The sequence below is a fragment of the Carassius auratus genome, chromosome 41 (genome assembly GCF_003368295.1).
Source record: "Carassius auratus strain Wakin chromosome 41, ASM336829v1, whole genome shotgun sequence".
NCBI lineage: Eukaryota > Metazoa > Chordata > Actinopteri > Cypriniformes > Cyprinidae > Carassius > Carassius auratus.
In genome coordinates this window covers 13454755-13478449 of record NC_039283.1, presented here as the reverse complement: position 1 = coordinate 13478449, position 23695 = coordinate 13454755, and the positions used below count along the sequence as shown (strand labels likewise).

Here is a 23695-nt window from a genome sequence, read left to right as displayed (position 1 = left end):
CGTCTCAGCCGAACTCTCTGAGCGCTCGACTGATCCTGTCGTGGCCACGGAGGCCACCCTTAACTTTTTCATGTTCTCTGTTTCAGACTTGCCTAACCAGACTTGCTCTCCTGTGTCATCGATACCACTGTGGGGGTCTTCTGCGCCAGCCGGGTGGGCTTCGGTCTTGACCGCACGGCTGTGGTCGTCTTCTGCGGTGCCCTGGTGGACTTCTGTCTCTACCACATGGATGTGGTGGTCTTCTGCGCCGCCTGGGTGGTGGGCTTCTGTCTCACCAAACGGATGTTGTGGTCTTCTGCACCGCCCTGGTGGGCTTCTGTCTCGACCGCATGTATGTGGTGGTCTTCTGCGCTGCCCTGGTGGGCTTCTGTCTCGACCGCATGGCTCCAATTCAACCTTGCTCCTCTCTGGATTCCTGCGCTGTCGGTTCGGCCCTGGGCCACTGAACGTTATGTTTCTTCCTGGACGTTTTGTTGATGTTGTTTTTGCTCTTCTTCTCTCTGTTTCCCTCTATGGACCTGGCCCTCCTTCCCTCCCCCTGATCCTCCACCAGTCCACCTCCCTCCTGGGCTCCTTGTTTTTGTTTTTGCACTTCTTGTCTCTGTTTCCCCATTTTACCTGGCCCTCCGTCCATCCCCCTGGTCCTCCGCCGCTCCACCTCCCTCCTGGTCTCTGTGTTCCTTGGTCTCTTCTTGTGTTCGGGTGGAGCATCTGGTAGCTGCCCTGTGGAGGAGGGGGTAATGTCACGCTGTCTGTTCTCTGTTTCACTGAGTCTCCACTAGTGGTCTCATTTCCCCATAGGCACCTCAACGTAGGCACTACAATTCCCACAAAGCCTTGTACCTTCATCACAGTAATTGCACTCTGGTGTCTTCACTTGATAGTCATTACCCTGTCTATATTAACCGGTCCATTTCTGTTTGTTTTCATGGAGTCCTTTCTTTCCGTCACCCCGTTTCCTCGCCTTCTGAGTTCCTGTTTCTAGTTCCATTCCTGTTCCTATCACGTTTGTTTGTTTGGATTGATTTCTGGTTGTGAGCCCTGCTTGTTGGATTCTGATTTGGATTACCCATTAAACCACTTTGCATTTGGATCTCTCGTCTCCTGTGTTTCCCTGGGTCTCCGAACGTAACACCAGTGAAATAGATAGATATCATTTTTTTTTATATATATCTATCTATATATAAAATTGGGACCAAAAATGTGTCAGCACCTTATGAAGCACCATGCATTGCTTATGTGTAGTTTTTTTTTTTTTCTTAATTGCTAATGCAACCTTTTCACACCACAGTCTGAACAAAATTAAGCATTGCTTGGTAATTGGTCAACAAAGTATTGATAGTTGTGTAAATATTAGGGGTGTAACGGTTCACAAAATTCACGGTTCGGTTCGATACGATACACTGATGTCACGGTTCGGTTCGGTTCGGTACGTTTTAGATACAGCAAAATGTAAAAACATCTCAACTTTTCAGAATGCTGCAAGCGCACCGCGGGTCATGTGACAAGAACTAACCAATCAGCTTCATCCTTTCCCGTAACAACGTTGAAAACTCAGCCAAGATGAAGGAACAGCTGTTCATAGTTGTATATGGATTGCAATTTTGAAATAAATTTAGTAGCAGAGCTACTGCAAGCGATTTTTAGAGCTTGCAAATCCATTTATCATTCGCTGAAATTTCCGCGTCTCATGGAGAGAGCACGTCATTGTTGCTTAGCAAAGACAGACGCCTCATGAGCGCTTCTGCCCGAGCGCTTTGGAAAGGAGGAGAAAGACGTGCTTAGCGTTTTCCACGCGTTTTTAGGCGCGATATGTGAACGGCCCCTAAGGCGCTCGCTCACTCAGCACCCGCTGAAGGCTCGTTGCAAAATGTCTAATGCATTTAACAGACCAGAAATATAAGATCCTAAAATAACCAACAGGTCTGGTGTGGGTGCACTTTGGATTCCCTGTAAGCTATAATACCGGTGTCTAAATGCTGCAGGGATAGTTTGTTGCGTGCTTGTTTCTCATTTTTTTCGTCTTTTCCCAGATACTGACACAATAAGGTGATGTCAGCGTAAATGAGTTGACATGTTTCAAGTATTCCCGCTGGTGTTTTTTTTTTTTTTTTTTTTTTTTTGTAATCCCGCTGGTGTACCCTGTCATGTTGCAGATGCGACATACCGTTGTTTTTTTATCCACCACTCTCTTGCCATCACCATTATAGCTTAAAGGGAATCCAAAGTGCACCCAAACACCAGACCTGTTGGTTACTGGAGGATCTTCTTTTTTCTGGTATGTTAAACACATTGGCCATTTTGCAACGAGCCTTCAGCGCGTACTGAGTGAGCGAGCGCCTGCTGAGTAGCCTAACATAAACATATAAGATGGTGTTTTTTTCTTCTTCGGGAGTGTCAGGGGCGTTGCCTGTTACGTTGTTTGGGTTATTGGGCTACCTTGTTGAACGCATATCATTATATTTCTCTTTTTTTTTTTTTTTTTTTATATAATGAATTAGTCCAACGAACCGTTCGGTATACATAATGCGTACCGCGTACCGAACCGAAAGCGTCGTACCGAACGGTTCAATACGAATACGCGTATCGTTACACCCCTAGTAAATATTGTCATAATAACAGTTGTCTGTAGTTTTGGTTGACTGTAATCCATTAAATACATTTCTATCAAAGTTATGACACGATCATGACAAATTTGTTCTGACAGAGTTTAACTCTAAATTCTTGTCATATTTTATAACCATTTTAGAAGCAATAGCAAATAAACTGTAATAATATGAGAAATGTTGAAGGTGTCTGAATAAATTTTGGTTTGATTGTATATTTCATTTTTACACTGAAGACTATACAGGGCTATTTTACATTTAATTATTCAGTTGTCTGGACACCTACAAACTTGAAAAAAGCATAAACATTGTGTAAATAGCAAAAATAAATAAAAATGAACAAACATACAAATTAAACAATTTCAAACAGGGCCCACTGGTACAGCGGGCGGGGCCCAGCAAACCCCAGCTACGACCCTGAGGAGATGCACTCATTTTGCAATCTCAATCTATATAAAAGATCCATACATAGCACATTTGTGAAGTGGAGATTTTTCATTACATCAACCACGATTTCCCTCCGCTGGAGAGCATGTCTGAAGTCCTCCTCAGAGAGGGAACCCACCACTGTGTCTTACTGTCGATGCTAAAACATCATGAATTTGACCAGGGATATCCATCTGAAAATGGGTTAGTTTGTATTAGGTTTATTATTATTTTATTTTTTTAAGAAGTCTCTTATGCTCACAAGGCTGCATTTATTTAATCAATAATTCATTGGAAACAGCAAGACTGTGAAATATTATTACAAAAAGCAGTTTCTATTTGAACACATTATATATATTTTACACATTTACACTTGTATATCATTGCTCTTTTGTTGATTTTGATTGCTTCTTTTGTTCTTATTTGTAAGTTGCTTTGGTTAAACGCATCTGCTAAATGACTAAATGTAAATTTTAACATGCAATTTAGGAAAACTATATATAAAAATATATACATTATCACCATGGTATAATGAGCATACTCGCACACTAAAGAGAGCAGCCCGAAAAATGGAGCGCAGCTGGAGGAAAACAAAACTAGAGGTATTTCGTATTGCTTGGCGGGAAAGTAGCATATCCTATAGAAAAGCATTAAAAAACTGCTAGATCTGATTACTTTTCTTCTCTTTTAGAAGAAAACAAACATAACCCCAGGTATTTATTCAATACAGTGGCTAAATTAACGAAAAATAAAGCCTCAACAAGTGTTGACATTTCCCAACACCACAACAGTAATGACTTTATGAACTACTTTACTTCTAAAATCGATACTATTAGAGATAAAATTGCAACCATTCAGCCGTCAGCTACCGTATCATATCAGACAGTGCACTATAGACCCCCTGAGGAACAGTTCCACTCATTCTCTACTATAGGAGAGGAAGAATTGTATAAACTTGTTAAATCATCTAAACCAACAACATGTATGTTAGACCCTATACCATCTAAGCTCCTAAAAGAGGTGCTTCCAGAAGTCATAGGTCCTCTTCTGACTATTATTAATTCCTCATTGTCATTAGGATATGTCCCCAAAACCTTCAAACTGGCTGTTATTAAGCCTCTCATAAAAAAGCCACAACTTGACCCCAGAGAACTTGTTAATTATAGACCAATCTCGAATCTCCCTTTTCTGTCCAAGATACTAGAAAAGGTGGTATCCTCACAATTATATTCCTTCTTAGAGAATAATGGTATATGTGAGGATTTCCAGTCAGGATTTAGACCGTATCATAGTACTGAGACTGCTCTCCTTAGAGTTACAAATGATCTGCTCTTATCATCTGATCGTGGGTGTATCTCTCTATTAGTTTTATTGGATCTTAGTGCTGCGTTTGACACAATTGACCACAACATTCTTTTGCATAGACTTGAACACTTTGTTGGCATCAGTGGAAGTGCATTAGCATGGTTTAAATCGTACTTATATGACCGCCATCAGTTCGTAGCAGTGAATGAAGATGTATCATATCGATCACAAGTGCAGTATGGAGTACCTCAAGGCTCAGTACTAGGGCCGCTACTCTTCAAACTTTATATGTTACCCTTGGGAGATAACATCAGGAAACATGGTGTTAGCTTTCACTGTTATGCTGATGATACGCAGCTCTATATTTCCTCGCAGCCTGGTGAAACACACCAATTTGAAAAACTAATGGAATGCATAGTCGATATAAAAAATTGGATGACGAGTAATTTCTTACTGCTAAATTCAGAAAAAACAGAGGTGTTAATCATAGGGCCTAAAAACTCTGCTTATAATAAACTAGAACACTGTCTAAGACTTGATGGTTGCTCTGTCAATTCTTCGTCATCAGTTAGGAACCTAGGTGTGCTACTTGATCGCAATCTTTCCTTAGAAAGCCACGTTTCTAGCATTTGTAAAACTGCATTTTTCCATCTCAAAAATATATCTATATTACGGCCTATGCTCTCAATGTCAAATGCAGAAATGTTAATCCATGCATTTATGACTTCAAGGTTAGACTATTGTAATGCTTTATTGGGTGGTTGTTCTACACGCTTGGTAAACAAACTACAGCTGGTCCAAAATGCAGCAGCAAGAGTTCTTACTAGAACCAGGAAGTATGACCATATTAGCCCGGTCCTGTCCACACTGCACTGGCTCCCTATCAAACATCGTATAGATTTTAAAATATTGCTTATTACTTATAAAGCCCTGAATGGTTTAGCACCTCAGTATTTGAATGAGCTCCTTTTACATTATACTCCTCTACGTCCGCTACGTTCTCAAAACTCAGGCAATTTGATAATACCTAGAATATCAAAATCAACTGCGGGCGGCAGATCCTTTTCCTATTTGGCGCCTAAACTCTGGAATAACCTACCTAACATTGTTCGGGAGGCAGACACACTCTTGCAGTTTAAATCTAGATTAAAGACCCATCTCTTTAACCGGGCATACACATAACATACTAATATGCTTTTAATATCCAAATCCGTTAAAGGATTTTTAGGCTGCATTAATTAGGTAAACCGGAACCGGAAACACTTCACATAACACCGTACTTTCTACATCATTAGAAGAATGGCATCTACGGTAATATTTGTCTGTTTCTCTCTTGTTCCGAGGTCACCGTGGCCACGAGATCCAGTCTGTGTCCAGATCAGAGGGTCACTGCAGTCACCCGGATCCAGTACGTATCCAGACCAGATGGTGGATCAGCACCTAGAAAGGACCTCTACTGCCCTGAAAGACAGCGGAGACCAGGACAACTAGAGCCCAGATACAGATCCCCTGTAAAGACCTTGTCTCAGAGGAGCACCAGGACAAGACCACAGGAAACAGATGATTCTTCTGCACAATCTGACTTTGCTGCAGCCTGGAATTGAACTACTGGTTTTCGTCTGGTCAGAGGAGAACTGACCCCCCAACTGAGCCTGGTTTCTCCCAAGGTTTTTTTTTCTCCATTCTGTCACCGATGGAGTTTCGGTTCCTTGCCGCTGTCGCCTCTGGCTTGCTTAGTTGGGGTCACTTCATCTACAGCGATATCATTGACTTGATTGCAAATAAAAACAGACACTATTTCAACTGAACAGAGATGACATAACTGAATTCAATGATGAACTGCCTTTAACTATAATTTTGCATTATTGAGACACTGTTTTCCTAATGAATGTTGTTCAGTGCTTTGACGCAATGTATTTTGTTTAAAGCACTATATAAATAAAGGTGATTGATTGATTGATTGATAAAAAAATAAAAAACTCCAGTGTTCAGTGTCACGTGATATGACCTTCAGAAATCATTCTAATATGCTGAATAAATTCAGAACAAAATATATTCAAATCTTTCAAATTCTAAGAACAGTTAACAATATTACGGTTTTTACTTTATTTTCATCAAATTAATGCAGCCAAGCTGAGGATAAGATCTAACAAAAACAAAACAAAACAAAAAAAAACTTTTTTATTATTATTATTGTGTTTACCTAAAAACGGCATGCCTAGTAATTGCACAAAAATTACACGTGGTTTAGTTTCGGGTTTTAAAATACACGTTTAACATAGTTAATAAGTTCATAAGTTTTGATACTTATTACAATCTACTGTGATGTACTTTAAAAACTATTGCAATAAAAAAAGCTTTTCAAATTCATGTAATTGTATATATATATATATATATATATATATATATATATATATATATATATATATATACACACACACACACACACACACATCTGATCTTTGAAAAATGTTATAAGCTCTTAAGAGGTCATCCCTAAAGCAGAGCTTGGATCCAAAAATACATTTTCCCGTATTTGTGACAACAGCCTGCTGAGAGGAAAAAGGATTGTTCTTTCCCGGCTGGTCACTCGGCTAGATGGAATGAAATTACCACTCCACCATTAGCCACTTCTGGAAATATTGGATCAATTCCTGGAACCATGGGAGGAAGAGACATCTAATTTGACTCCCATTGATTCTGCTAAGTAATTGGCATTAAACCCACAATGAAATCTTACAGTGTGAGGTAATGGAGACTGGAAATAAACTTTGATCCTTGGAGACAATAATAAATCGTCAGTGTTTAGCGTCCATTGTCTAAAAATTAAATAACATGCCTGGCACTGCACCGATGTAGCCATCTGTAAACATGCAATCTATCACAATCTGCATTTATTTGCACTCATACATTAGTTTTACCCCACGTGCTGCAATGAAATGAGAGAAATCATTTTATGGATGCAAATGAGCTTGAGAAACCAGAAAAACATATACGCAGAAGATTCCTGAGACAAGAAATAATGCAAATAAACAACAATCTCTCTTCTTTAGTAAAGAGTTTACTATGTACATTTTTAAAAGTGGAAACCGGACCACTTATTACTTTTGGCTGAATCTACAGTCAGTTTATTACTAGAAGATCCTGAGATGTGCATGTACGGAAACTCACTGGGCTTTGACATACTGAAACAAATGAGTCACCCTATGAATATCCATGCGGAAAAACTTAGCAAACAGACACATTTAATAAACTGACTCAGTAGGCCCGGTGGGGGTCTATTTAACACTGCTCTGCATATAAACTCAAACAAAATACTGTACAGTGAAAGTTGTTAGGCCTCGAGAATGGATTCGCTATAGTAGTTACAATGTAGCTTCATAATTCGTTACATTGTAATAACACCATATGACAAACATTCATTAAATCATGAAGAACATCCGGGTATGAATGCTTGTAAACACAATCATTCTACATTTTTTTTGTCCCTTTTCTAGAAACATCCAAGCACCTATTAATACCAGTACCATCATTTGGGTCCCTGTGCAACAGAAGTGGAACCTGTGGGATAAAACAGCATTACTGGGACAGAAAGGCCCAGCACATACAGAGTCCCAGTGCTACCGCTGCACCAGCGCCGACATTCAGGAGAATTGGTTTCCAGAACAGCCACTTCTCTTTCTTCTTCTCCGAATCGCTTAGTTTCAGCTTCATGTGCTGCACCTTCTGTGCCGTGCTGGCTATCCGCTCCTCACGGTTCCTCTTACGTAGACTGGAAGTAATAACAACATGTGTCTGATTACTTCAGATTTTTTAATAAGCAAAAAAAATGTAGTTATTTTCCTGGTATTAGCAGAACTTCGTCACTTAACACATGTCCTTTTGCTAGGTGGTGTATCGGTTCGGTACGCTTGTGTACTGAACAAATACAGCATAGTTTTAACCACTGCACAAGAACTTCATTTGAAACTTACAGTTTTATAAAGTGTTACTTTTAGTAACAAAAAAAGTCTCATCTTTCAAATTATGCCCATTTTATTCAGGATATTCACTTTGATGTGGTACGACAGATCGCTGTATAAACACCTCAGTTCAAACGGCAGCATGATCATCCCTTCCTCTTCTATTACTAGTTTTAATGCAAAATAAACACGAATGGAGATCTCATGGCTCATACTCTCAACCAGTGTGTCAACCAAGGAAAGACATTAGTAAAACAACTTGTAAACAAAATGTCACGTTACGTTTAATTTACCTCAGGCAGCCATCAGTGTCCACAGTGCCCACAGCTCAATAGGCAGTGTGTAAATTAATGTTACAATAAAAAAATAAAATATTTTATTTAGAAGTTAATTTAAAAACTATATTATATGCAATTTATATGTTTGCATATGTTTTTTTTTTTTTGTTGTTGTTGTTGTTGTTGTTTTTTTTAAGTTGAATGTTGATTATTATGTTTAAAAATAAAAGTAGACTAATTGAATTTAAGTTTGGGGTCTGTTGTTAATTGTAACTCCGTATAGTTAACATAAGCCAAGGTAGATTTTTATCCCTAAGAAAATATTAATTATAAATGAATTTATTTAAAGAGCAATTTGAAATGTAAAAAAAAAAGAAAAAAGTTTTGTTTTCCCCCGCTGTACCGAAGCTACCAAACCGTAAAAGTACATACCAAACCAGCATATTTGTGCTGTTTATATATATATATATATGCGTTAACGCGAGACTCTTATCGGGCGATAAAGAAAATACCGCCGTTAATCTATTCTCAAAGTTGTGTTGGGAGCTGGGTCTATACTAAGCAAGCTATGATGACTTTACCCTTGATATTTTATAATAACCGACTGGCTGAGGCCAGGCTTAAAAGATGCTCAGGACAGTTGACGGGCCACTGATGCGCATCATCACGAAAGCTTATCTTTCTCACGTGTTGTTAAGCCTTACCGCTTGTCGATTTAAACATTAAAGCATCCAAAAACTAGATGTGTCGTTTAGGTGCGCATGAGAGAGAGTCGCGTATCATGGACAGCGACACTGAACCGAGCTCTCTTCTGCGAAGTTCACCTCGAAGTTCCTCCTGCACCCGAACGAACAAATGCAAATCGCAGTTTGAACAAACAAAAAGATGTGAAAGAGCCCAATTCAACACCACGGTGTTCTGGTGTTCAGGGCTCGCGCAGAGAAAGGCGTCTCAAAACACTAGAACATCGATTTTGCTTATTTTTGCTCTTGTGCCGACAAATATGTCAAAATATCCACCTTGGAAATTATGCTGGAAAAAAATGTCAGTTATTTCTTAAGTGAAAGTAAACAGTTGGGATGTGTATTATATTGGATGCGTTCATGGTCTCTTAAAGTGACCGCGCCTAATTTAGCGACTGGCTGCTGTAATGTTAATCCAAGAAAATGAAAATGAAAATCACTCACTGCTCTTGACTGAATTTCTTTGTAGTTTTAACAGTCAAACCAAAAATTATTCAGAAACCAGATATAATTTTTGATATATATAGCAAAACTGCAATAATGTGAGAAATGTTGAAGGTGTTTGAATAAATGTAGGTTTGATTGTATATTTAATTTTTACACTGAAGACTATCCAGTGCTATTATTTGGTTTCTGTACCTTGACACCTACAAACTTGAAAAAATAAATCTTAAACATTGGTGTGAAACAGGAGTAATGTTGTTTGCACCTTGTGCAATGTGGAATTAGTTTCACACTTTGTGATACATTTTGGAAACAGGAGATGAGCCCCTTTTCTAATGCACCACCTAGCTTGATAAACCTCTTCTCAAAGACTTACTGTTTGTCAATTTTATTTGGGTAACACATATTCTGAATGCCTTCGGCAGAATTCGAATGAGCCATTTTAATCTAGATTAATTTCAAAATCACAGTGAGATTAATCTAGATTTAAAAAAATAATCTATGCCCACTTCTAATATATATATTTTTATTTTCTTTTTCAGTGTCACATAATCCTTCAGAAATAAATTTTAATTTGCTTTATATACTATACGTTAATATATTATTTTGGTGCAAGAGACATTTATTGTTATAATCGGTCTTAAAAATTGTGAAAAATGGAATCCCTGATACCCCCCCCCCACACACACACACAAGTTTCTACAATGAGTAGAAAGTTCAAAAGAATAACATTTATGTAAAATGGACATATTTGTAACATTAAAAAAAAAAAACTTTACTGTCCTTTTTGATCAATTTAATTCATTCTTGCTGAATAAAACAATGATTTTTAATTTTATATATATATATATATATATATATATATATATATATATATAAAATAAATCTTATTAGCACTAAACTTTTGAACCGTAATGGATGCACTACATATAGCTCTTGATACTGTGGTTACAAATAGGGTTGACTGAACTAGATCTAGAACAACTGAATGATCAGCTATCAGTTTCCAATATGAAACAATCTTTTTTTTCTTTTCTCTTACCTTAATGTTCTTAACTCTGTATGCTCTTCCTGTGGTGAATGTATGCCGTCTTGTTCTCTTCCTGGATCATGTGCCTCTGTACAAGAGTCAGACTGTCCGTTGAGTTTCTCTGAACTCAAGATGGAGCTCTGAGAAGTTGAAACCAAATAAGCTTCTGGTTCCTGCCATTCTGTAGGCTGCTTCTGCTGTCAGTGCAAAAGGCTTAGGGTTAGACACACATACACAGTCCCTGGGTTTTTATTTTATTTTAGTTTTTTTATGTTTATTGACATGATACACATCAACTATTCACATATACTGTACTGCAAACCAAGATTACTATGGTTAATCAAAGTAAAGTAACACATGTTAAAGAAAAAAAAAGAAAATAATTCAGTTTGATTTGGGGAGTAGAAGCAACAAGTAATGCAAAAAAGTATGTAACATTTCTTCACACCGCCATCCAAAAGTTTGGGGTTTTTCATGCTTTTGAATTTGTTTTATAGAAAATACTTTTAAAAAACATATATATTTTGAATTTTTTTATAATTTAACAGCTTTTTTTTTTTTTTTTTTTTTTTAATGCAACACTGATTATTACTTTACTACTCAAAATCAAATGTAATGATGCAATCCCACCATGCTTGGTACCTGTGGAGCCAAGTCTTCCAGGATGCTCTTTGCTCCCTCCATGACTGCCATATATGAAAATCGAAGCTGATCTGGGGTTTGGATTAGGCCCATTCGATACTCTCTCATATCTAACAAAACCTTCTGTATGTCCACAGACAAAGGGTCTTTCCTCTTGTCCATCTAAAAATACAAAACAACACTGAAATCTCAGTTCCACAGAACATTATATTGTACCTGATAATGGGAATCTTCAGGCCTAGGCTAAAAAATTATAACAGTCTCACATAATGAATGTAATAAATGATGACGTGCTATAAAACCTTTAGAATCATTCAGTATTTTGCAACTACAGTCTTACCAATACAAGACAGGTGTCAACCAATGAGAAAGTCCCAGATCTCCCTATTCCTGCACTGCAGTGGACCACTGCAGGGCCGTTCTCTGGCCCCAATGAGCCAGACTCTCGAACCTTGAAAAGGAAGTTGAGGAATGATGCTGGAGACTCCGGTACGCCAAAATCAGGCCACGTTGTGTAATGAAAATGGTAGATCTCTCTGGTCTCTCTCGTCTATGAATACAGGACAAACTTCAAACAACATGTCTTGTTTAGAGAAGCATTTAATGATGTAATCATTTAACATTGCATGCACCTTGCCATTTATAAGTTCTAATAGTCTGATTGTGTAATTCGGTTCGGCCTCCTCAGACACCAGAGTCACCGTAAACCCAGTGTCAATGAAATCCATGTCTCGCTCCTCCTCTGAGGGCCAATACTTTGCACATTTCTCCTGTTCAGATTGAACAAAGACAGCAAATAGCATTTCAAAATAATTTATCAATGTTGTAATGTATTGTTTTCTAATAGGCAACCAAATCCATATTACTATTTATCAACATAATACACAATAATGGTAAAACTGTCAATTTAGATCAACTTAATGCATCCTTGATGAATATGACCACAAACGGTTTCTTTCTTTTAAATGAAATATGCTACATAAATGTAAAAACAAACATTTGTGTTCACTCACCGAGCCTTTCTCTATAACTCTATTAAGCATAATAACTGCTTTGCAGCGTTGCTCCCAAATCATTTGCCAGAAGTGACCACAAGTGTTCCTCAGTGGGCCCTGCAGAAAAAGAAAAGTATCTGCAATTACATTAGAGAATGCACAGACAAGCTGGTCAATGCAAAAGAAATGTAGGTTACATTCAATTACAATCTATGAGACATTCTCCTCTGTTCGACAAAAAGGCTGTAAAGGATGTTGAAAATGTTTCACGATGCTAAACACAAATGCAATAATAAAAGGAGAAACGTGCAAATCAGATTGCTTCGTATATAAGAACCACATGAGACATCAGTGAAATCAGCTAAATGCAAACAGTGGACTTACTTTTTCCATTACTGTCATACCTGTGTCAATATGTACCTTCTCTGGGCCTCCTCCACGGTAATTAGGCTCGCATTTATGTAGTCATTCTCTGAATTTTCTAATCTCACCCGACTGTGATCATCTTAACACAAAAATTAAAGTTATTCAGGGTGAGTGGATCTAATATTTTGGCATCATGTGTTAAACTGAATCTGGAATCAACATTAAGCTTACAGGAGAGAAAAAAAAAACATTTGTAATTCAACTCTTTGTGGCATCTTCTTTTTTGGTTCACAGACAAAAAGTACATTTTGGTGAACTGTCCCTTTAAGGGGAAGTTTAAAAAATTAATGAAATCTTGTTAAAATGGTTTACATGGAAGAAACTTACAGGGACTGACATCTCTATATCTATTCCTATTGCGATTTTCTGGGAACTTTGCCACTTTGTAGGGACACTCTTGAGACTGGTTACGGATTTCCTAGAAAGAGGTTACAAAATAACAAACATCAGTGTGAAAACCCTTAAAAAAATACCTCATACCTATAAGACCTGTATATAAACGTTTCTTTATATTTTTAAAATGGTAAAAGAAGGAGGGAGAGTTATTAAAATATTAATAAGGAACATACAATATATGCAGGCAAATAAGGGGGGTTTGTATAGAAGTGTTCTGGCTGAGTTATAGAGAACTGACAGCTTCGGTTCTTCACTTCTTGGGAAGTGCTCGTCAGTTCTCAGAAACCGTATCAGTGCATGGCTGTGTGTCAAAACCTAGTGAGCTCCCTAACTCTGAGTATCATAGGCGCATGCCGCGGGTTTAAAAGGTGGCAGAAATAAGATGGCATTTAGGGTGACAGGACTTAGAGCGCATATAGTGAAAAAAATAAAAAATAAAAATAAAACTAATATGAAACCGTGATGTCTTGAGATGCTATCTAGGTAAACGGCTCACAAGTTATTGAGACACAGCTCATGTGTTCACAGGAAGCTGCTCTAATGCACCGCACTGTGACATGACCACTCATGCACTTCACATTGCTTGCATTTACTCAGTGTAAACAAGTTATTTTAACGCATGACTATTCGCTGAATGGTTTAAGTAGTTTTGCTTGTTGACAGGAATTAAAAATAACAATCCCGTTCAGTTTAAAACAATTTCCACTCACGTTCAGGTTTACCGAGCCGACATGATTCACAATGAAAGATTATTTCAGTAAATTCATGTGGACCGTATTTCTCGGTATTACGCGCATGCGCTGTAAAGAAAAGTGTAATTACCCATTCGTTCTCACGGCCCGAGTACATGCATAGGACTATTAGATAAACATTACAAATCTATCAGTGTACAATGCAGCAAGTGTCCCAGGCGTTCGCCCGAAGAACGGCTCATTTTTAACCATTCAGAAAAAAAAAACAGTAGGACTTACATTATAAAGGTTTTGCCACTGTCCAGATGAATCGATGTTCTCAAACTCCTGATCCATTTTTTTTTCCAAAGCGGGGTTATTCAAATGGGACTCGGTTAAATCAAATGTCGTCTGAGCTAAAACGAGGGGTCACTATTCCATTGTTAAAAATTGTCATGATCCCGTGAAAACGGCAAGAAGAACGGTGCGGTGCGGTGCGATGTTAACCCTCATCAAAGAGGATAAAATTACCAGCACTTTCAGCACCCCCATCGGCTACTTCCGTGTGCCAGAGGAGAGCGAGGACGGCGCCCTCTGTCGACACGAGTCGACATGGCTTGCTTGATATTGTCAGGTAGTGGTGGAGATTCATTCAAGTGAGTCGACTCTTTTGAATCATTTCACCAAAAATATTAATTCACTGACTCTTTGTGAAGGTTAAACATCTTCATGCAAACTGATGTCGACTGCACTGTCCTAAATTGCACGCTTCGTGTGCACGTTCGGTCTTGAGGATTTACAGTGGCCGCTACGTGCGCGTGTCCCGTTAAGTCCATGACCGTAGGGTGTCCTATTTGTCTTTTTAGCTTTCAGAAGGGAGCTCGCGAGCGCCCTCGATGCGCACTTCTGCTGAGCCCGTGAGCCACGCCCTTAGTGGCTAGCCCCTAGACTCTAGAGCACAAGATCCAGGGGGCGTGGTTGGATGAACATCTAGGGCAGGGATCCTCAAATCTGGACCTCGAGGTCCAATTTCCTGCAGAGTTTAGCGCTAACCCTAATCAAACACACCTGAGCATGCTAATCAGTGTCAATCAATGTCTTTGGGATCATTCGAAAATGGCAGACAGGTGACTTTAATCAGGGTTGGAGCTAAACTCTGCAGTGCATTGGACCTCTAGGGTAAGATTTGAGGAAGGGGGATCTAGGGGGTGGAGATTAATAGGTTTAGGGGAGACGGGTAGGTTTAGGGATCAGGGGGTGGAGACGGGTAGGTTTAGGTATATGTAAGGTGAGAGGAGTTGGATCTGGATCCTACCACACCCCCTCGATTTTGTGTTCTGCAAAGGACCAGCTTCTCAGCTACGCAGCCGATTTCTACCCGGCAGTCAAAGCGGCATTACATCATGAAAGGGGGGACTCGAGGAATGCCCTATCCAGTGTGTCTTTGTGCTTGACCACTTGTATGACACATTTCCTGTTTTTGGCCCTATTGCTCAAGTGAGCATGAAGACAAAAAGTGTGAGTTGAAGTTTTCATTATCTGATGGGATACACATATATGTTGTAAAAATGCAAATGTTTACAGAACTTAATTCTTTATTTTCAATACGTATTCATTGTTGTAAGGAATTGTGAAGAATCATGCTTGTCAAGCATATATGTGGTTTATTTTCTGGTTTATTTTTTCTTGGTTAAAAATTGTGGAGACGTCCTTAATGTAATATAATGTAATATACATGATATGTACACACACTTTTAAATCGTGGAAATGGCTTATTCTTTCTTCAACACATTAACTTTTTTTAACACGTCATAGGATGTCACAGGACAATTTCAGATGAATGTGAAAATAATACGCTGAAAGCATTTATCTTTAAAAATCTGTAAAATGTCATTCTTACATGTGTTGCCCCCACCTTATGCTTATAGTATCTGTATAATAGTTGTTTTATTATTCAGTCCACAACAATGAATGTCTTTATAAAAAGTATATGTCTTTATTTTATAGTAAAATAAATTAATAAATTAATATATAAACAAATAAATAAATCACAAAAAATTAATAAAACAAATAATTTAATTACAAAAATATAAATAATTGTGTCTGGCAGCTTGAAAATGTGTTTTACTTGGGTCTTAAAAAGTTAAACATTTACTGATATACATTTTTCTCTCAGTACACCATAGTTATACAAATGAACTAAATACATTTATTTCAATTCAAATGGATGGAAACTGATAGAAAGGATTTGGGCTTGAAATAATCCTTATCCTCTGGCTCCCTCTAATGGGCAACGTTAATATCAAAGTTTGAACCCCTATTTATAGGATCATTCTTAATGGATCCAGTAAATAATTAAATGACAGCAGTAAACATTTATAACACAACTACAATACAGTTTAAATTTATGAAATATAAATGTACTATAAGGTTAAAGGTTAGATGTAGTTCAATTTACAGTATATGGCGGTTATATTCTAGCATATTATTATTATTATTATTATGAATAGCCTAAAAAATAAATTGAGTATGAGTATAAAATAGTATTAATGCAATTACTATGAATAAAATAGCATATTGTATGTCTGTACACACACACACACACACATATTTCATTTTTTTTTTTTTTTTTTTTCATAAAAAAATAATAGTCAATAAAATAAAAATACTAAACAGTGAGTAGTGAATACTACAATCATATAACAGGCCTAGTATCAGTGATATAATAATATAATTTAATAAAATTATATAATATGCATAAGAGGTGCAGGCTCTTGTAAATGCACAAAACAGTCCATGCAGGCTTTCTTCAGGCTTGCTTGAGGTTTGTGTTGGTTCCACTGCGTCTAAAATTGGCAAAACATATGAGCCACGATTATTTGATAAGCAATCTTATCAGCTACTCTTTGCCTTTGGATAAAAGCTTATTACTATATGTAAATGTAATGTAAGACTCACTTACGATTTGTGACCCTGGACAACAAAAGTTGTAAGTGTAAATTTTCCGAAATCACCTGAAAAACAGCTGCATAAGCTTTCCGTTGATGTATGTTTTAGGCAATATTTGGCCGAGATAACTATTTGAAAATCTGGAATCTGAGGGTGCAAATAAATGAATAAATAAATAAATAAATAAAAATAAATAGAGAAAATCGCCTTTAAACTCGTCCAAATGAAATCCCTAGCAATGCATATTACTAATCAAAAACGAACTTTTGATACATTTATGGTAGGAAATTTACTAAAAATCTTCATGGAACATTATCTTTAAGGACATCCAAATGATTTTTGGCATAAAAGAAAAATAATTTTGACCCATACGATGCATTTTTGGCTATTACTACAACTGCTTTTGGGGTCCATGCAGGGTAACATTAAGATTAGAACATAAACTTCATAATAATCATGTAAACTTAACATTATTTCTTAAGTCACATTTAGTTTACATAGATTTTATCGATGGCTATTAATAGTCTGACTTGGCTAATAATGTCAAAATAATGTTATAATGACAAAATAAATCCAAAAACAACTATTCATACTTACATGCGAAAGGTGAATTTCTCTAGAGATAATTAGGATTTTACGAAGATTTGTAAAACCTCAAAATAGTGAGGGAATCAGTGAGCTTTTCTGTAGAACACTTCATTCGAGTTGCCCGGACCAATATGGCGGCGTCCGGTCCAGCGGCCAATGAGGTGTCCAAAGTCTCTCGTACTATGGCCAATTTGATCGCGCCAAATCTCTTTCAAACTCAAAACAGACCAAAGACTGAAGAAAATAAATTCAAAAAGAAAGAAAACATGCTAAAAACTTTATAAGGCAGAATAAGCGAGTCAGAGTGGAAGTGAGCGAAAATCATTTGTTCGATTTAAAGATTATTTTTAATTTAATTTGTCTAACCCGATTCGTTCACAAATGACATGCTACTTCCAAAAAATTATAACAATGAGAAGATCTCCACCTCCTTTTGATTTCATGATCATTCTCTCTTTTACATGGTTGTTTTTTGGTGTCATGAAAGGCTAAATGTAACGTAGGCTATAGTTATTGACAGTTTAAATTGTTTGATTAAAACCTTCACATTGAATTACGATATAAATGATGTGTTTAATGTGCACGTGATACATTTCGTTTTTTCTTGCCCCACACGTGCTAAACAGCTGATTCTTATTTATGGCTAATAAGATAATGCCTTTATCTTCCTCACACCTTACCATGCATTATACAACACAATCCCTATTGTAGGATTGCGTAGACTAGCTGTCTGGTCGGTAGTGTTCGTTTCGTTTATAAAGACCACATCCAGCTCAAGGTGTTGCGCTCACATTTGTGACCTTATCTACTTCTAAAACTGCACTTAAACATGAGAGGAGCTATTTTTACCGCGTTTGTGGTGATGTCTTTGATTTGTTTGGGTAAGTCAATAACTTCCCTGTCTGAATGAATGCTATATTGTAACAAATGTTATTGTTTCAAACCAATGATGAATGGATTTTGTAAAGCACTTATTTCCATACTACTTTTTAAATCGGATCATACCAATGTGATTAAGTCCCGTGTATCTGCAGTATGAGTGTTTAATAGCTTTAATGGAATTTGAAAGTACCGTTAACAACGATAAATTGCAACCACAAATGAAAAGTACAAATCTGTTCCATTCTAACTAATTAGACAATAATTGACTTTAATTTCCCTTTGCTTGCAGGACAATCACTGGAGTGCTTTCGGTGTGAGCTCGGATTCTGGGATGTGTGTTTCACTACCAAGACAAACTGCAGTGATGATGAATTGTGTTATTTGGGAATTGGTAAAGCAGGTAAATGTGATGCTAAAGCTCTCGGGATCTTTAACAAATCTTTCTCTCTTACTTGGGTATGCTTTCCGTTTGATTTTCCAGTTTCCGTCCTGGATCTAAAGGTGATGGGGTGTCTTCCCACGGAGGCATGCAACAAGACAAAAGTTGTAGAGTTTCTTCCCAATAAGACCCTGTACACCTTGAAGACCTCCTGCTGTGAGGAAGACTTCTGCAATGCCAGCCCTTCAATTCAGTTGTCCCTTGCTCCTCTTTTGCTTGTCATACTTCTCATTACTGAGATGATGGGTGTGTTTTTATGACTTCCGAATTCTAATTCTTATATGGGATTGAAAGCTTTGTTTCATGTTTACATTGTTCACGTACTGTTACGGTTTTGATCTAAAACGGCTGCTTTCATGCCAGAGCACATTTTGGAAGTTCTTTTCTAGCCAGTTGATTGTTCATCCAAACGAGTAAAAAAAAATTATAAATGCACAATGGTTCAAATGCACTAATATTTTCTTAACCCAAAAATGTTTTATTGATAAATAAATGCAAATGACAAACAATGGTATAAGTCTTCTGTTTTTAGTACACGGTCATAATTGAATGCAATAGAGGGCGCTGTTTCTCTAAAATGCGAGACGCTTGCATTACTGCGCGTGCTCAGAGTTCCGCTGATCTTTACGTCACCTCTAGAATAGCTCACCCGATCGTTTATTATAAAGATCTGGTACACACATGCTTTCCTACTCCAACGTGATTGGTCCGTTTTCAACCTCTCGTTTAAAAAATGAAGGGAAGTCCACACGTTCGTGTTGACTTCCCGCGTGCCATTACCAGGAGGAGTAACGTTAGAAAAAGCAAAAGAAGATGTTTGTCGCGCGCAGCATCGCAGCCGATCATAAAGATCTGATCCACGATGTTTCTTATGACTTTCACGGGCGGAGAATGGCGACGTGCTCCAGCGACCAAAGCATTAAGGTAAACGATTGCTTCTCCCATGGCCTGCTGGAGTGTGTTTGCAATGCAACCGATGTGGTTAACCAGCCTGCTGTGTAAATTTAAAAGTACATTAAGATAAAGTGTGCAATTTCCCCCCCCCCCCCCCCCCCTTAGGTGTGGGATAAGGGAGACAACGGAGAATGGAACTGCACAGCCAGCTGGAAAGTAGGTCTTGCCATAAAACAGTGGTTCTCAAATCTCAACCAGAAGTCATGGGCTCTCTAGGGGCCATCAATAAACATCCAAGTGGGCCGGAGATTTAAGTGTCAATAAATTAAATCAATAAATTAACTTATTTACATGTTTTAATATTAATGAAAATACAAAAAGCTCACAAAATCATGTTTGGAATTGAATTTCTTCTTCAAACCCTATGTAAGAACGCTTGATTAAGTGTTTAAATCGTTATAAATATATTGAAAATAATGTTATTATAATCTAAGTTGAAACACACAATTAAGGTTTTTTTTTTTTTTTTTTAAAGACCTTTCAGTTTTGAAACTTATGGAATCAAAACAAATTGTGGTTTATTTATTATAGCAACATTGTCCGTTTATGTTAATAAAGGTTGAAAATAACCAACTTTGGCATTATTACAGCTATACTGAAAACATTTATAACATTGGAGGGTCCTTTTGGAATATTGTAGAGGACATGAGGGTGCTTTTGGGTCAAAAAGGTTGCGACCCACTGCTGTAAGATTGGCTAATCCTAAATCCTCATTAAACAGATGTGTAAAAATGGCTCTTAAGAGGGGAAAAAAATGAGATGGGTGGAAAATTCAATGCAAAAGTTTTGCAAGATACATTTTCCTCCCATACCGTCTTGTAGTTCTTATTTCTACATTCTAGTTTGATTTGGACTATCATAAGTTGGTGTAGACTCCCAGTATTGTTCATTCTTATGAAGTGAAATGGGTTTTGGGCTGTAATTTGACAGCAATTTATGTGTTCTAGACTCACAGTGGCTCAGTTTGGAGAGTGACCTGGGCCCATCCAGAGTTTGGACAGGTGTTGGCGTCCTGCTCCTTTGATCGTACTGCGATAGTATGGGAGGAGATTGTTGGAGAGTCCAATGACAAACAACGAGGACAAAGCCACTGGGTAAGAGATGCTTTCTAGTACGAGCATTTGCCTTAAATCACTTCCCCCAAGTTGTTTCTCTGAATAAGTTGGATTTGATTATGGTTCATACAGGGTTATGGATGGAGGCTTCCTAAATAAGAGCTACTACATACAGTAGCATGCTACTCTGCTAGTGTACTCTTCTGTGTCTAGTGCAATAAATAAATTGGAAGTAATATCTGTCGTGACTTTGTTTTTATAGTATAATCTTTGACTCCATTTGCTTGTACTGCCAGGAGTTTAGACATGCTTATGCATATTTTTGGCAGCATACTGTATTGCACAGAAAAGTTATTCTATGCCAAACATAGCCTGTTGTATAAGTTTGGTACATTCCAGCAGTCAGCATTTGTCTCCTCTGTTCTCCCCTCAGATAAAGAGAACCACACTTGTGGACAGTCGGACATCCGTGACTGATGTGAAGTTTGCCCCGAAGCACATGGGCCTGATGCTGACCACATGCTCTGCAGACGGTGTGGTGCGAATCTACGAGGCCCCTGATGTGATGAACCTGAGCCAGTGGTCCCTGCAGCACGAGATCTCATCCAAACTCTCGTGCTCCTGCATCTCCTGGAACCCTTCCAGGTGACCGTTCATAAATGATAGTTGAACACATCTATATGCGAGCAGACGTAAGCATGTACACCTAAACTGTTGCATTATTTACTTTGCAGATATGTATGTAGAAGGGTGAAACCTCTGTTCTCATTAGACCTGTGACTGCAGATAGCACAGATATTTGACATGCTTGTCACCACTGAACAGTGAGGTCAAACTTGATAGTTGTTAGAAAACATTCCCAAGTTTCTTTTGGCTTTCAAGACATTGCAGACAATTTCCTAGAGTATATTGTCTTGGTAACTGAATCGATGGATGCACCTGCTTGACTAATAAAATATATTTTGTCTTCACAGTTCTCGAGCTCATGCACCTATGATTGCAGTGGGTAGTGATGACAGCAATGTGACGTATGGCGGCAAGGTTCAGATATACGAGTACAATGACGTTACAAGGTTTGCCTTCAGTTCCCCTTTATCCTTTTATAGGCTAGTTTACACACCAGTGTCTATAAATTATATATATATATTATATGTGTGCATTTCTATCTCTAAAAAAATATATTAATATGCAAGGGACATCAACATTTTGGACATTCTGAAGCTGGATTTAGAACAGTGGAAAACTATCATTATCACACTAACCTAAGAAATGCCATCAATTAGCACAAACCTTTCACACACATCTTCTATACACATATTAAATGTGTTTTCCTTCAAGTTAAATATTTGTTTTTCGACTTTATTTTCATGGTTGTAGGAAATATGCCAAAGCAGAGACACTGATGACCGTTACAGATGCTGTACATGATATTGAATTTGCTCCCAATCTGGGACGGTCTTTCCATGTGCTTGCTATTGCCACCAAAGATGTGCGCATCTTCAAACTGGTTCCACTTCGGTGAGCAAAATGAGTTATGCAATGTGTTTCTCTTTACAGTTTAACCTAGTACATCACTTGCATCTATACTTTGAATTCTAATAGGTTTATTATAGTATTTAACAACTGGGGTTTCCCCCAAAGCTTACAATTCAGAGATGCTTGGTTCAATTCTAGTTAGATGCCAGTAGATTTACGTCATTTAGCTTGCCTCTTTTTGACTAACAGAAAGGACAGCTCTTCTTCAGCGCCCACTAAATTTGAGGTGCAGGTGCTGGCCCAGTTTGACAGTCATAACTCTCAGGTGTGGCGTGTCAGCTGGAACATCACCAGTACACTTCTGGCTTCCTCTGGTGACGATGGCTGTGTGAGACTCTGGAAAGGTGAGCGTTTGAAATGACAAACAGTGACTATATGCACCTACTGGAGTGATGTTAATTTATTGTAATTTGACTGTTTCACCAGCAAACTACATGGACAATTGGAAATGCACAGGTGTTCTCAAGGGAGATGGTAGTCCAGTGTCTGGTCAGCCTGGTTCTCTGAGCGGCTCCCTGGGTTCTGCTTCTGCACAGAGTGCTCTAAATGGGGCCACTGGACGATAGATGCTATATGTCAGGACCACCTGGAGGAAACCTGGAGCTGAGCGCTTCTGTGAGACTGGACTTCACACTGAGACAAACTGATTTTGCTTGCTGGACATGCAACAATACTGACACTTAACATGGTTCATTGTTAATATTATTTTACCTACCTTCAAGGAATGCTCTTTTAAGTTGACTTTTCTTTCAGCCTATATAATTGTTTTACTCTGAATACAGATGCATGGTTTTTCTTAATTTCAGAATTTTGTAAAGACACAATGTCTATATAGGAGTATACGTTTCATCTCAAGTGTTTTGTTGACGTGATAAAGGAAAAAAGATGCTGCCAATAACAATGTTGCAAAATATTGGTCTAATTGACGAGGCTTCTCTTGTTATTGTACGAGAATCAGAAAGGTTATTGTTTAAGAAACTGGGATGTATGAAGTATGTACAAATATTTGAGCTTGTTTTATTTGAATTATGCGTTTCTACTCCATTAGTAACAGTACAGTAATCCTTTTCTAGATTACTTTTGATAGATGATTTGATTTACATGTATGATCCAATGTTTCTGTGAAGAAAAGGTTGTATTAAATACCATAGTTTGTGTACCAAATACCAATTGTTTTCATGTATTATTTATGAAATGGCAGCTTTAATATAAAAGTTAATATGAAGTCTTAAAACACAGTTGCAGTCAGTTTAATAATGGATCTTGTTCATATTTGAAAGTAGTGACATTCAGACATTTTGTGTATAATTTATTGTATTTATTTATTTGTGGTTCAATAGGTAAAATTTTCTACATTTTTTGGAATTG

At 37.7% G+C, this 23695-nt stretch overlaps 3 protein-coding genes and 1 long non-coding RNA gene across 7 annotated transcripts; 2 read left to right on the top strand and 2 right to left on the bottom strand.

Moving 5' to 3' along the window:
- Positions 1–7378: 7378 nt before the first annotated feature.
- LOC113060119 (tyrosine-protein phosphatase non-receptor type 2-like) lies at positions 7379–14772 on the bottom strand. 4 transcript variants are annotated; one of them, XM_026228957.1, is made up of 9 exons: positions 14225–14772; positions 13185–13275; positions 12836–12936; positions 12450–12548; positions 12069–12206; positions 11777–11986; positions 11425–11598; positions 10807–10991; positions 7379–8109 (listed from the first exon to the last, which is right to left on the bottom strand). In XM_026228957.1, the coding sequence occupies exons 1-9, from the start codon at positions 14279–14281 to the stop codon at positions 7917–7919; spliced, it is 1248 nt and encodes a 415-aa protein (XP_026084742.1). In that variant the 5' UTR covers positions 14282–14772; the 3' UTR covers positions 7379–7916. The 4 variants fall into 4 exon arrangements, with proteins under 4 accessions (XP_026084742.1, XP_026084743.1, XP_026084745.1 ...); XM_026228958.1 differs by having other exon boundaries at positions 10807–10988; XM_026228960.1 differs by having other exon boundaries at positions 10807–10988; positions 11437–11598; positions 14225–14771.
- A 1881-nt stretch (positions 14773–16653) lies between these two features.
- Positions 16654–18036, bottom strand: LOC113060118 (uncharacterized). The gene is made up of 3 exons (XR_003278193.1): positions 17471–18036; positions 16887–16938; positions 16654–16770 (listed from the first exon to the last, which is right to left on the bottom strand). It is a non-coding gene; the product is annotated as an uncharacterized LOC113060118 (long non-coding RNA).
- A 113-nt stretch (positions 18037–18149) lies between these two features.
- Positions 18150–19293, top strand: LOC113060116 (sperm acrosome membrane-associated protein 4). Its single transcript, XM_026228956.1, has 3 exons — positions 18150–18342; positions 18633–18743; positions 18825–19293. Exons 1-3 carry the CDS (start codon positions 18291–18293, stop codon positions 19040–19042), a joined length of 381 nt encoding a protein of 126 aa, XP_026084741.1. The 5' UTR covers positions 18150–18290; the 3' UTR covers positions 19043–19293.
- Positions 19294–19448: 155 nt separating this feature from the next.
- On the top strand, positions 19449–23491 carry LOC113060114 (nucleoporin SEH1-like). Its single transcript, XM_026228954.1, has 8 exons — positions 19449–19706; positions 19842–19892; positions 20684–20830; positions 21225–21436; positions 21766–21864; positions 22169–22309; positions 22517–22671; positions 22754–23491. Exons 1-8 carry the CDS (start codon positions 19596–19598, stop codon positions 22891–22893), a joined length of 1056 nt encoding a protein of 351 aa, XP_026084739.1. The 5' UTR covers positions 19449–19595; the 3' UTR covers positions 22894–23491.
- Positions 23492–23695: the final 204 nt, after the last annotated feature.

What these genes read in the sequence shown, in the direction of transcription:
- LOC113060114 (XM_026228954.1), top strand. Translation starts at nt 19,596, where the DNA reads ATGTTTGTCGCGCGCAGCATCGCAGCCGATCATAAAGATCTGATCCAC. An exon ending in AACGAGGACAAAGCCACTGG is followed by an intron (nt 20,831 to 21,224) that starts GTAAGAGATGCT and finishes TTCTCCCCTCAG; the next exon opens with ATAAAGAGAACCACACTTGT. An exon ending in ATCTCCTGGAACCCTTCCAG is followed by an intron (nt 21,437 to 21,765) that starts GTGACCGTTCAT and finishes TTGTCTTCACAG; the next exon opens with TTCTCGAGCTCATGCACCTA.
- LOC113060116 (XM_026228956.1), top strand. Translation starts at nt 18,291, where the DNA reads ATGAGAGGAGCTATTTTTACCGCGTTTGTGGTGATGTCTTTGATTTGT. An exon ending in GATGTCTTTGATTTGTTTGG is followed by an intron (nt 18,343 to 18,632) that starts GTAAGTCAATAA and finishes CTTTGCTTGCAG; the next exon opens with GACAATCACTGGAGTGCTTT. An exon ending in TTTGGGAATTGGTAAAGCAG is followed by an intron (nt 18,744 to 18,824) that starts GTAAATGTGATG and finishes TTGATTTTCCAG; the next exon opens with TTTCCGTCCTGGATCTAAAG.
- LOC113060119 (XM_026228957.1), bottom strand. Translation starts at nt 14,281, where the DNA reads ATGGATCAGGAGTTTGAGAACATCGATTCATCTGGACAGTGGCAAAAC. An exon ending in GAGTTATAGAGAAAGGCTCG is followed by an intron (nt 12,207 to 12,449) that starts GTGAGTGAACAC and finishes CAATCTGAACAG; the next exon opens with GAGAAATGTGCAAAGTATTG. An exon ending in CTCCACAGGTACCAAGCATG is followed by an intron (nt 10,992 to 11,424) that starts GTGGGATTGCAT and finishes TTGCACTGACAG; the next exon opens with CAGAAGCAGCCTACAGAATG.